The 14,079-nt window shown below is 34.5% G+C and overlaps 1 protein-coding gene across 1 annotated transcript; it reads right to left on the bottom strand.

Moving 5' to 3' along the window:
* Positions 1-3,799: 3,799 nt before the first annotated feature.
* On the bottom strand, positions 3,800-12,340 carry LOC115928156 (protein FAM228B-like). The gene is made up of 7 exons (XM_030995005.1): positions 11,974-12,340; positions 10,894-11,120; positions 8,437-8,514; positions 7,818-8,009; positions 7,065-7,233; positions 6,404-6,548; positions 3,800-5,997 (listed from the first exon to the last, which is right to left on the bottom strand). Exons 2-7 carry the CDS (start codon positions 10,981-10,983, stop codon positions 5,865-5,867), a joined length of 807 nt encoding a protein of 268 aa, XP_030850865.1. The 5' UTR covers positions 10,984-11,120; positions 11,974-12,340; the 3' UTR covers positions 3,800-5,864.
* Positions 12,341-14,079: the final 1,739 nt, after the last annotated feature.

Genomic DNA, 14,079 nt, shown 5'->3' with positions numbered 1-14,079 from the left:
GTTATGGTACACTTTTTGCTACTTAAATTACATATATACTTAACCATAACTGTACAAAGGCATTCAGTTATCAAAACCCTGTGCCTTTCTAATGCAGTGAGTTAAGACCTTGTAATCTGTCTGCCTTTTGCCACCTTGAAACCAGAATCTTTTGTGACATGAAATATTGTGAATTTTTTAATGATAGTCTTTATTTAGCAATTTACTCTACAAAAACCTCATATTGTGGTTTAGTTATTTTGCTATAAGACTGTTGTGAATCTGAACCACACCCAAAATGTGTAGAAATCTTTGGCTTTACGGTATGTGGTGTTTTCTGAGATGCTAAGCAAAGAAGAGTACAATTTGAAGTCCTACACGAGTTGTGGAGGATTGAGGATTAAAGTATCACCCAACTGCAGTAGCACACTGACTTGGTTTAGAACCTACTATCTCTGATTCTAAGCTCATTGCTCTGACCACTGAGCCATTGTGTACAAGGGGTCTTTCTTGTAGTGTGTGTGGAGAAAGAGATTTGCCTATGCCTCTTATATGTTATATGATTTTCTAATGGAGGATGAATGTTCAATTTATTTAAGTTGGCACAGGATAATTTGTGTTCTAACTGAAAGCATAAAACAAATGCTTGAGAAGCAGTTGCATGTAAATCTCTACTCTTCATACTCATTTAAACCAGGCCGAGCAATACCTTTCCACTGATTCCATTGTTTTCAAGGGTCAAAGCAGCAGATGTAAAAGTGAGGTTTAGATTTTTTATAAACTGAGAAATTAAAATGTTCATACTACAAATTATTAGGCTAATTTAAAGGTAAAGACCAGTTATGGTCATGCGATTGCATTGTGAAAGAAACGTTGTGGAATCGATCAGAAAAGGTTGATCATCTAGCATCTAGCATCTGCAAGGTTCTGGAATCATCAAAATGATAAGAAATTTGGCCCATTCTTCGCAAAGTTACAAGCACTATACACAGAAATATGTATATGGGACTACCCTATATCTCTCACAGTCCATGAGAGAAACAAATTTACCAAATATATGAATTAGTAGGCGGTTTCCCGGCAAATTTTTTTATCATCATTTATTAGTCAAAACATATTCTTTCACATGATTGGTAATGAGAGCTTCAATTTCATTTTTTGAAATTGGGGCGTTTCCAATACTGGTCTTTACCTTTAAATGTTTGTTATTTTAGGTACATGTAGGTACATCAGTGTGTTCCTACAGAAGTATTGAAATAAGTTTTCTGATATTTTCTCAACTCATGCCAAATGAGAGTACATTTTGATTTCAGTACTGTCTGTACATTTAGGGCTAAAAAAATATGTTAAACATGAACAGTAGTGATACTCTTGTAATCAGTAATTATTACATTGTATTTGTGCATTGACAATCTACCGTAAACGCATGTGGACGCAAGCAAAATAGATTATTAGAAAATGGTAGTTGAAATATAGTTAAGGCTCAAACTAGCAATTTTAGTATAACGGTTGAAAAAATGTGATATCATCAAATTTTGTAATTGTAAAGGTGTATTGGAGTATTTCCTGAAACAATGATGTATTGTCTCGCTTTCATGCTAATAACTGTTCTTATAAAAGTAGATGCAATTATGATATGAATGCTAAAAATGACAAGACACAATTTTGAGATAAGTTCTTTAGATTATCTAGGAATCTATAAACATAAGATTAGCCTATTATTATTATTTCTCTTTGCGAGCACTACATAATTATCTATTCAATATAGCTATAAATATATTAACCTAAATTACATTATTGTATTCTCTTTGTAAAGCATTCCGTCCACTTGAAAGTCAGTTTTCTGGGTTCATTCCAGTAGATGCCACAGTTAATGTTATAAAGAAATTGCCAGTCTCCTTACTGGTACTCTAATGAGGACAACCTGGTAATGGCTTTGTAGATCTATTTTCAATTCAAATCCAGGATGATTCAATGCATAGTATATAAATCATTTGTGTGCCTAAGAATACAGTAAAGGGTATTTACATATATCAAAGAAACTTCTATTTATTAATTTATTTTATTTTGGGGTGTAAATTTCATATTTGCTCCAAGCTGGTATCAAACAGACATGTTTATGTTTTGAAGTGTTTGATTCCTCTTGGTGATTTCTGGTGTAGCACTTCATGTGTGTGATGTGTATAGATAGGCCTTATATGAACCCAACATTTTTTTTATTTTTGGGGGGGTCATATGTGCCTGTGATATTTTCATGTGTTTCTTGAAACAAATAAAAAGTACAAGCATTCCGTTAATTGGTCAAGAATGAATTTAATATATCAAATTGTATACATGAAGGTGTAGATTATTCAGAAATTGCAAATTCATTATCAATTTTTTGAAACTTTTAGTAGAACTTATTGATATACATTTAGTTGGCAGATTCCCATTACACTTGAATGAAGCAACTTTTTAGTATCAACAAATAGGCTACTTTTCAAGCAACATGTATGCTTATGTTTGCATAAATTATTCATGTTAGTGAAGTGATAATATAGTTCATTACCAACAGATATTCCTTTCTTTAAGCAAGTAATGGCAAAAAGTATTCAAGCCTGTTTAGGGAATGACATGTTTGATTTAGGGGCAACAAAAATGTATTCATTAGGATTTTTCATGTACTTGCCAGGTACCTTGCACACCGTGCCTGTTTTGATTCAGTTATAAGTAACAAGTTAATATTGACAAAACTGGTACTTTGTTGGTTCTTTTTTGTATTACATGTCAGGACAGCATGTGGTAACTTGTGCAATTTGTTTACCAGTTATATTCAAGTCATTTAATTTGTGTTTTTTTAAAGGAAAAAGATGATATTTGACTATTTGTAGGGGATCTTCAATTCTGCACAAAAATATTCATACGAATAATTGCAATTGGACATTTGCACAACCAGTGAATTAGTGATTTAATGAAGAGGTATCACTTACTTGTGTATTGTAGGACTTGCTGTCATACAAGAAATATAGACAAGTAATGTGAATGGATTTGATATTTTATTGAGTGTGTGTAAATAAACTGCCTTGAGATATAACCTTTTCTTATTACAGATTGTAGATAGCAGACTATATAGAAGATTAAATTATGGCTGACTTGCTCTGGTGTAAAGCAACATGTTTTTTTTTCTCCATTTCTTGAGTTTATATGCCCTAGAATTGATTCCACATAACCCCTTTTATTGTTTTTATATCAGATGTGTTTGGCTATTGCTTAACTTCATTAGTTCCCCCCTCCCCCCCCCCCCCCAACAACAACAAAAAAGACATGAGAACAAGTATGTGAAGGGTGTAGAGTGTTATTGATCATGTACCGTATATAGTGTTTCATTCTGAAATGTGTGATGTTCATGCAACATTTTTGTTTGCCGACAACCAAGAGGGCTTTTTCTGCTCATAATATCACATCGGGTTAACACCCTTCAGGCTCTCGGCAAAGGCTCTGATAATGTCCTGAATCCCATTTGTTAAAACAAAGGTAAATGTTCACAGGAATTTAATCTATAAATTTTACCTGTTGACTACTAAATTTATTATTCCCTTAGACACCTACCCCCTTCCCTCCCCTTCCTCCATTTCAGATAGATAATGATTTCGTATTACCCCAGCTACACAGAGGAGTCCGAATACAGACTAATAATAAAATGGGAAAAAATTACATTACCCAGAATGGTCAAAAATGTTGTTAATTATCGATTATCGTGACAGGGGTATCAGTTTCAAAGGAATCACTCACAAAAAAGGATACACAAAAACACAACAAAAGATAGATAGACTGATGAAGATTTGTTTATATATCATGTAATGTATTTCATTTCAAATGTGACATTTGTATTTTTATCATTATTACATATATCATACAAATTCAGGTGCAACTATTTCAAATATTCTACAGATATCACTGTACATCAGTAATTAATTCTACTAATTCATGTATGGCTAATGGTACTTCCAATAAAATATTCAAAAGCCCAGCTCAAAACCAACTAACAGTTGTTTGTCATATTCCAATCAAAATCCAAAGCTAAATTTACTTCAAATACGTCATCTGTGAAAGCCAAAAGGGCCTCACAAATGACAAACTGATGGCATTGACCCTAATTGACACTTTTACATATTTTGTTGATCATTGTTTATATGTGGTGTGCATAGCAACCAGTACAATATATCCTGAAGGTGATATTAATGTGATCAATTACAGGAGTGAATGGTGACAAAGAATGGTGGCTTGCTACCAGCAGGTGAATCTAATAACTGATCAATTAACATGACCATGAAAAGAAATTTACTTCCCTTTGCCCATGAATACATTCTTTGTGTCTACGATAGCAATTACAGGTTTGAATCAATAGCGAGGTGATGTACATTGTATACCATAAGTCAATTTATCTGATAGGAAGTGATACTCCATGGCATCTGTCACATGATCTTTCATACTCTTTGATATCAATATTTCTGGGGTAGTTTTATGAAATTAAAAACAGAGATAATATAGAATCATATAAAGAAATATAATGTAGGTCAACATGAAACAAATTGTTTAAAAAATGGATGTGAAACAATTTTGTTGGCTTTTTGTTTCATCTTTTTAGATATTCTGGACATTAGGCATTAGCTCACCAATGTACAGGTTTGAGGCCATGAAAACGAATAAAATAAATCTTACAATAACATACAATATCTGGCATTCGTTAGTGTAGAAAAATGTGATATAAAAAAAATAAAAAAATTATATACCTACCAGTCTCTCTCTCTCTCTCTCTCCCCCTCCCTCTCACTTCAAATTGTGTTTATAATTCTCACACATTCTCTCTATTCAGATGCATATCATATCACAATCTTATTATTCCCATCATTCTGAACAAAATCAGTCCTTAAGATTATCAAAATAGCACATTAAAAATTCAAACTACGTCATCTACAAAGGCAAATGAAATTGCATGAAACGAAGGTCACTTGTGCATATTTGGATATAATGTGCAAGGCATTCTCTCAAAATCAAGACACTTTAGTTTGTTCTTCTGACTCAACAGGTCTGCCTATTAAAATACAAATAATAAAATGCTGAATTAAATAAAACTTTACAAATTCTATGGCTTCATATTTTTCTGTAATCAATCTTCAATTTTTCTTGAGAAAACAATTCTGACTAAACCAACGACTGCAAGCTTAATAATTGTCCTTCATATGCACAATTTGGTGGAATGATTCATTCTAAGATGAGATTCACAAAAACTTTCAAAATCTAAGGAAGGATATATTAACAAATTATGCAGCCTTGCCACATACTTACACTGGATTTAGTTGGGCACAATGGCACACTATATGTTCAATTGCATAGTTGCATTAAGCATTATCTCTTTCTAGCACATTGTTCAGAATATATTTAAGCACGAATCTTGCTCCTTTTTACAGAATGTATGGACGGAACATGTAAATATCTGCATGAAAAAGCTTCATATTTTTCATTTAATAATCCTCTCTTGAGGAATCCTTTTTAAAATCTTTTATATTCTCTCGAAAATTGCAGTACAACCTAATGAATATATATATGCACATGGCTTCACTGAGCACAACACACATGTAGTTCACCCTGAATCACAACGACCTCGGAGAGAGTATACTACTAAAATATGCATTTTTACATTAAAAAAATGTTTGAATTACTCATTGCCAAAGCATAACAAACGCAAAGCACAAAATAAAGCATTTACAACTTTTTCGCAAAACAATGAAAAGCAGATTTCATTTTTGCAAATGCAAAAGCAGAGCACAGGTTGAAATATTTTGCATAATAAACCTTGAAATATTATACATCTCTGAAACAAACAAAAATATATATATACAGCATTATGAGACGACAGTCGCTTGTGATTGACTTGGTGATTGCAGCGTTTGTTGATGGAGTCTAACATTCTCAGGGTCATAGAAGGGTTGCGAGAAATCATAATGGGTAGTGTTGAATACACCTTGCATTCTCCGTCTGTAGGAAGAAAGACAGAAAATAAAAATTATGGATTAATAAACTAATTTTCTTGACATTAATGGTATGTACCACCCCACTTCAATATCATTTTCAAAATGAATCCTTGAAATAACTTGTGAGCTTTTCTCACACATTTCATCCAATATCAATATAACTTTAGCATTTTTTTTCCTTTTTAATCTGTCTTCCTTACTGGAATAAAATGACGTTTAGAAATACTCCTCACTTATACAAAATGCAATAACATTTATCAATCAATCTGTTCCATTCAATATGTTTATTACCAATAGTACCACATGGATCTTTTAATTTCCATAATACATTATAATACAGGAAACAAGTGCATTGTTTCCTTCTACAAATATTTGTATGCATGAAAAAGAAAAAAACAACTTGATCTTACCTGCTCCCTAGCCTAACAGGACTCTCTATATCATGTAGGGGCATGGCCAGCCAAGTAGCACACTCGGTACCATGACGACCAAGTGGTACCAGTGGAAGTGGGGGCAAGCGATGGCGCTCTACAGCTTTGTCTGGTAGAACTTCACCTATTCATGGAAAAGAAAGGTAATTATTGTACAACTACATAATGTATGAACAATGAACAAATATCTTATTCATCACTAGGAGTGGAGTTGCAGCTTATTCTTACATGTAATTGAAGAATTGTGAAATATATAATAACAATCAATGTGACATATTCCCACAGTTCTCAAACACATTCAATGTACCTATTCTGTATTTATAAGGCCGACCTATTATTTTCAATGTGACAGAGCTACAATTGAGCATGGGATGGGTTGATGATACCAAAATTAAGCTGAACATGTCACCTCCTACAAATCGAATATACTCTTATATGAAATCAATGCCCCTTTGTCTCTCAGCACACAGTAGTCTGTACATACAAGGAATACATCAATGATCAGTATATAGCATACTGCCCTATAATGGTAACTATAATAAATAGTAAGTACAATAATTGCATATATTGTATACAATAGTTATGTCTTATAATTAGTATACACTATACTTCATATTAATATTACACTAATAATATTCACCTGTTTGGCAAGCTAAGGTAGTCCTGTCTTCATTGTTTCTCTCTCGTTCCTGCTGTAAGGTTGGGTCCTCTGTGGTGTTCCTCTGGATCTTAAGAGGAGCTGGTCTAGGAACTACAAGCTTCATTGGATCATACTCCTCTGTGTCATAGGTATCTAGAAACACAAAGCCCTGTAAGCACAAAACAAAGATGTATACATGACATGGTTTAAAAAAGGCATTTACAGAATGGCGGGGTAAAAACGGAGAACATTGAAAAAAGGGGTGCAGTTTGAAAAGAAATTGATGCAAACGTATCCCACTCCCTCTAATCACTCATTGGCGATGTTCTCTTACAATTCATATACCTTGTAAGACTGCAGTACTCCCTTCCTCCTCCCCTTCCCTTGCATGGCACAAACCAATGCTACATTATTACTTATGCAGTATATAATATAAGACATATGAAACAATAGAATACAATTTCAAATCTAATGTTCATCGTCATTATCTTCCCAAGAATTATGGATGAGGCAGAAATTAAAACCTTTGACATCGGTAATCATTTTCAACAACCAATGGATTTATATCATATAATTGCTAAAATCAGTCAGGTACTTTCACTGGAGCAAACTATGGGCAGTTTCTAAATTTCAACCTAATAATCAATAATCCTTAATCCCTTTCCTAATTTGTTTCCTCAGCTCAAATAAGCAGTTATAATTGTCAAATTGATGAAAAATCAAACTTTCAAAGGATTCCATTGTTATTCTCACCTTCTTATTGCCATGCCTGAGGTATTCCTTGTAAATGCTTCTCTTTCTCTTATCCACCTTGGGAAAGTTCTTCATCTCCTGATAAATGCTGCTATCTATAGGTTCTGATATCTTCTCACTCCATTTCTTGTACAGCATCTCTTTCTTCCGTAGATCCAGAAATGCTTTGTTCATGAGGTAGTTATCTACATCCTATATGAAGCAATTGACAAAGGGTAATGTGGTCAAAAGTTTGTTCATTTACTTTCAACTTATTGAATTTCGAGGAACAGGGACACAAAACAATGCAGTTTAATTTTTTTCTTTCAACTTTAGCACAGACATGAAAACACACAGAATGGTAATGACACAACAACACGTTGATAGCCTGCAAATTATAAATTTCTCTGTGAAAGATCTTATTATGCAGGTTGATTAAACAAACACTGAAACAATATTCATGTCTATTAGTTTTTGTTGTCTATCTAATAGTTAAATGTTTCTTTTAAAAGTTAATTTCAGAGCCTGCAGGATAAATGTTGTCAATTACATGTCCAGCGATAGTACAAATGAATCATCACTTTATGCATCAAACTCTCTCTATATATATTCCCATATACTTGCGTAATGTGTTACTTACTTTGACAAATGTCTTCTCTGTGTTTAAAACACCCATGTACATCTTCTTGGTTTCTTTTGATTCTGGATCTGCTTTCTCCTGTATAAAAGAAAAATCAATCGAACAAACAAAAAATATTACATTTCAAATCCAGGTAAACATAAAGACCAACTTCTGCAAGTCTACAGAATTACACATCCAAATGACAGGAACCTCAATAAACACTGAACACAAGCACTCAAATGGCTGTCAGGGAATTATAGAGATCAAATGGGAGTATAACATACATGTACTGTGTTGTTACTTTGACAACATGTTCCACCATTAGATGAGGTTGCTGGGAAACCATTATTTGCACAATGCAGCTTCTTGTATCTCTTGCATTAGAGGACAGGTTGTTTATTACTTCTACCACCTAATAGATCCACGACTCTATGCAAACAACACAAGTAGCTATTCTACATGTACCTTGAGACCTAATTAGTTGTCTCGAGATATGAATAGTCTTACAGAAACTGATGGCTTTTAAGACTCGTAATTGTAATTTGCTCCCTGTTTACCACTTCTGATCTCCACACAGTCCTCCATTCATGTACATGTAGTTCCATACCCCCTTACAGTTCTTCATGAAATGAATATATCTCCTTCACTTTCTTCTTTCTCTCTCTTTCTTGTTCACTTCCTCTTTTTGTTCTCTCTCTCTCTCCCTTCATTCTCTTTCTATTTCATTTTCTCGCGCGCACTTTTCTCTCTCTCTCTCTTTCTCTCTCTTTTGTCTCTTTCTCTCACTTCTTTAGCTTGCAGATAATATCCCCTTGTCTACAAAATTCCTATTCCATTCATCAGTCCTTGGTGAATAATTGAGAGGGGGAAAATCAATTTATCCCCTTCAGCACAGGGTCTCCCAACCATGTTTACCCCTCTATACAAATAGTCTTCCCTCCTGCTGGTTGACTTACGTAAATGGAATAATGTACTATTGATTGAGATGCCACATTCATCTTTTTTACCAGAGGTTTATAACAATAAGAGGCATCGATGTTGGTGCCACAAGCGAAACCACACCCAATATGAATGTTCTTGAGAAAACAAAAGTCAATTAATCAGCTCACAGAACACTTTTGGTTGAAAAAAAAAAAAACTTTGTGCGAACTTTTTGAAGATTGATTTAGAAATGTCATTGAACAAAGATGTGCTTCAGCATTTTATACACTTCATAATTATATTCAATCATATAACACGTTTGTTTTGTTTTTTGCAACTATGGTGATCTCTGCCAAACAGATAACACCTTTCTTCTCTATCTAAATCTTCTGAGTATACACAAGTGTCTTCTTCGCCTCTAAGCAAATAAAGAGCATTACTTCTTTTGTCAAGTGAGCAAATAATCTTTCTCCTGAATGACTTGAGGAGATAACAGAAAGCTTGACTTAATACCATTAGAATCTCCCTGAAAAATGTGTGATTCCATTTGTATAGCCATGTGAAAGAATTCATGGACCATTTACTTTACTGTACTTTACAAACATGATACAGATTTTTCTAAAAACTATTGTCCTTCTCCTACATTTTCATGATTATCGTTGTTACACTTAAATTTCCGACAAACTATTCATAGATATCTCTTGTATTCACAATTATGATCGCAGATATTTATCTGAGATGACACTAAATATTTTTCTAACTCTCAGATGGATGTCATTTGAGAAATCATGATCCTGTTGACCTGTTTACTATTTGCAGTGTCCCCAAAACAATATCATAGATAGAATTAAAGCATTTCAAGGATTTATATTCAAACTTTTCTTATAATACATGTAGGCCTTCAATATTCATGCCTCAAACAAAGTTTTTCTGACTCTCATCAGAAACATGTTTACCTTATATTCTCTTTCTCTCTCTCTCTCTCTCTCTCTCCCTCTCAATGAGGATATACAATATCATTTAAAAACTTTTTGACAATCAAAATGAAAACATTCAAAATCTGACTAGTGCGATCATACAAATTGCAGAACTATATAAAAGCTCTTCGAGGTAAGCACAAACTTAAATTCAAAAGTTTGAAGAATTACAAATTATGTACATGTAATAGTATATTTGTAAAGCACTTAGAGACATTTGTATTACAGTAAGCGCTATATAAAAGCTAAATATTATTATTATTATATTTCTCTGGTAAGTCTGGTTTTTAATTCTCTATTTTTTTCCAAATAGTTTTCCAGAGCAAATTTATTTAGGTCTAATTCTGTCTTTTAGAGCCAGAAGGGCCTTGACTTATCATTTTTGCAGAGAGTTAATATATCCTTCTGGCTCCAAACAGATGGTATGTATTTTGTTTTCACTATTTTGAAATGAAAACATCACGTTATGGCTGATTTCCTTTATGTTTGTTTTCCTCGCTAGAAAGTGTATCTTCCAATAACTTTTTTCTACTCCCATCATTCTAGGCCCCTGATGAAACCATGGTCTTGCCCTTACCTGTACATGTCTGACTGCCTTCTGACATAACCAGTTCTGTATTTTTGTTGTCTGGTCCAACGCTGATCCAGCACTACCTGCTGACATCATGCTGTTCCTGCTAGCTACAGGCGTACTCCAAGGGCGCCGCCGTTCAGAGGTCCCAGGACGCTGAGGGGAAGAACAGGATGGTTCCGTTTGCTCTGGTAATTCTTCTAGTTTCCTCCGAAATGTATGTCTCGTTGTAACTGAAAAGACAATACACATGTATATACATGTAGGATCAATAATATTTTTGAGTAGAAACGTATCTGGTATACTTGGAAGCAAAAACATTGCCCTAAATACATGTATGAGTCAACTTTTTATTGTACATGAGCTAAAAAATAAGCTCACAATCTATTAGGAGACAACTACAGTCATACAAATTGAATGCTGTTTTTATTTAATTATAGTCATAATGATACTGATGATGATAAGTTTATAATACTTCACACACACAAAAAAAAGTCTATACTACTTCTACTACGTACTGTATACAACTACTGCTTCTAATACTATATTAATAATAATAGTAATAATAAATAATGACAATAATAATACAAATAACAATAAAAGTTGAAGTAATAATAATGCAAATGATATTGATGATTATAGTGATAATAATAAAATAATAATAATAATAACAATAATAATTAAAAAAATAAAATAAAATAATATAATAATAATAATCATACTTTTAAAAAAGATAATAATAGTAGGCCTACTAATGAAACAGGAACAGTATAATTACATATGAAATGAGAACATATATTATACAACTTTTTAAAACTTTTACATGAAAATTAATTTAGGTCAAAAAATTAAAAGTCATGAACTTATAAAGCCCCAATATTTTGTCAGTGAATGTACAAAATCACACTGCGCAAGTCTTAAGTCCAAGTCTTAAGATTTGGAGTATACTTAATCAGCTTCTCTAGAATATTTTTTTTTTCATGGTCACTGTCATTGATCAATTTATGCTTGAACTAAGCAGGCTCAACTACTAGAAAACTTTACACTCATTCCACGCCCACACGTATTATAAATAGTAATACATACTAGTTTCTGAGTATCATTTTCGCGTGCATCGTCGAGTAATATCTCCCGTACTTCTGGAGAATGAATCCTGACATTCTCCAGTCTGTCTCTAGATCTCATGCTCTGCATCATATTTTCTTCACTTTATGCTTTAAGACCTCGAAAATACCGATGTTTGCATTATTCCATTTTGATCCAATGTACTTCACGCTCACAGAGAGATCGAAGAGCGAATATTATAGTTGCGGTATTCTCGTGTCTGTCTGTCATTCAACCGCACAGATACGGCATTGTTGATGATCCTAGCTCTCACAACAAACACATGCTTCCGCGGTATCAATGGTGATGTGACGCGGTCTATTGTTACGCGGTCTGTTTCACCATTTCATAAATTTGCAAATTGATTTGTCCATGAAAGTACGTTGATAGTTTTTTACCGCTGTATATTTCAAAAATTGTATCTACTTTTATGACTTTTAATCAATAAACACTTTGTGGTACAGAACAAATGTTGTATGAAAACGAACTATTTTTCTTGATCAATACCACCGCATTACGATTCCCAAAGTTTTCGCGTGCAGTCTCTATGGAAATGACCCATCGTGACCTCAGGTCAAGTTATCGACCTCACATTGTAAACATGTGAATAAGACCGTTCATATCAACTCGTATGGTCTACACCGACTTCTGTCTGCTTGTAGAATAGGGGAATAGGTAAGCTTTTCTTGTATTTATATGTTGATATGTAAGGGGACAATTTCTTGCTTTCTAAATTTGACACCGAGAACACTTCTGCAGAGATAAAACGCAGCTGCAGGAGTGCAGCTCCAGCTAGCTCAGCCCAGCGGCGCGGTGCGGTGCGGTGCAGAGCCGATGGGCTTAGCCGGCTGGAATCGGGTAGCTTGTGTGGCTCTGCCCGATAGCTGTGCCTGAACAAGGCTGAAGTTGACATTGTATTTTCCTCTTCTTTCAAAGTTTCCTTCAGATCTTCATTCATTGAAATCGTATGTTTTAAACTCAACATGTTTCAATCGTGTTTTCTGGAATGATTATGAATAGTCTAGATCTATTGATATGGATCTAGATCTAGTAGACTATTGAATGCAACCATGACTGAGGTAGATCTAGATCTAGACCGAATTTTCCGTCTCTTTCGTTCGTTAGCCTCTTATTGGGGTAGGGTCGGCCGGCTCTCTCTTTAGAGACGGAAACCGTCTATACACATTCCCTTGATAACGCCACGGCCATTTCAGGTCGTAGCGTTTTGCCCCCAAAATCCCCCAAAATGTCATTTTACCTCGTGCATATCCACATGTAAATTAGTCTAGGCCTAGGCTATAATACATCGGTTTCACTTAACAACTTGACTGAAATAATCAGTTTAATAGTCCCTTTTTAGGAAATTATGGGTCAAAATCGAAATCCATTTTGAAAATCTTTTTCAACATGCCATGGATTTCGATTTGGACCCATAAATTCCTAAAAAGGGACTATTAAACTGATTATTTCAGTCAAGTTGGTAAGTGGAACTGATTTATTATAGCCTAGGCCTAATTTACAATATAACATGCACGAGGTAAAATGACATTTGTGGGGATTTTGGGGGCAAAACGCTACGACCTGAAATGGCCGTGGCGTTATCAAGGGAATGTGTATAGACGTTTTCCGTCTCTAAAGAGAGAGCCGACCCTACCCCAATAAGGGCTAACGAACGAAAGAGACGGAAAATTCGGTCTAATCTAGATCTAGACATCATTTATCAAACAAATCCTTGGCCATGGCATTGATTTACTCATTTAGCGGTATTTAACTTGAGATTTTGATTGCATAGAATAAGTTGTACAGTGCCTGTCCTGCTGAGTATCGTTGTAGAAGAAGAAGTAGAGTCTATTGAGAATGTAACTAAAGTATTTATGATCAGGTAGAGCATAGCATAGGGTTCTAGGGGCATGCAAAGCCCCGGCGGGGGTCAAGGGTGGAGCCCCCAAGAAGCTTGGGAGTTTTAGGCATTTAATTACTGTCAGATGAGCACAATTTGACACCATATTTGTGAAACTGGCGATTTCTGTTCATGACCGGGGGGGGGGGGGGGGGGGGGGGGGGGGGGGGGGGGGGGGGGGGGGGGGG

Source organism: Strongylocentrotus purpuratus, unplaced genomic scaffold (genome assembly GCF_000002235.5).
Source record: "Strongylocentrotus purpuratus isolate Spur 01 unplaced genomic scaffold, Spur_5.0 spur5_scaffold_21, whole genome shotgun sequence".
Lineage (NCBI taxonomy): Eukaryota > Metazoa > Echinodermata > Echinoidea > Camarodonta > Strongylocentrotidae > Strongylocentrotus > Strongylocentrotus purpuratus.
This window is presented reverse-complemented; position numbering and strand designations above follow the sequence as displayed.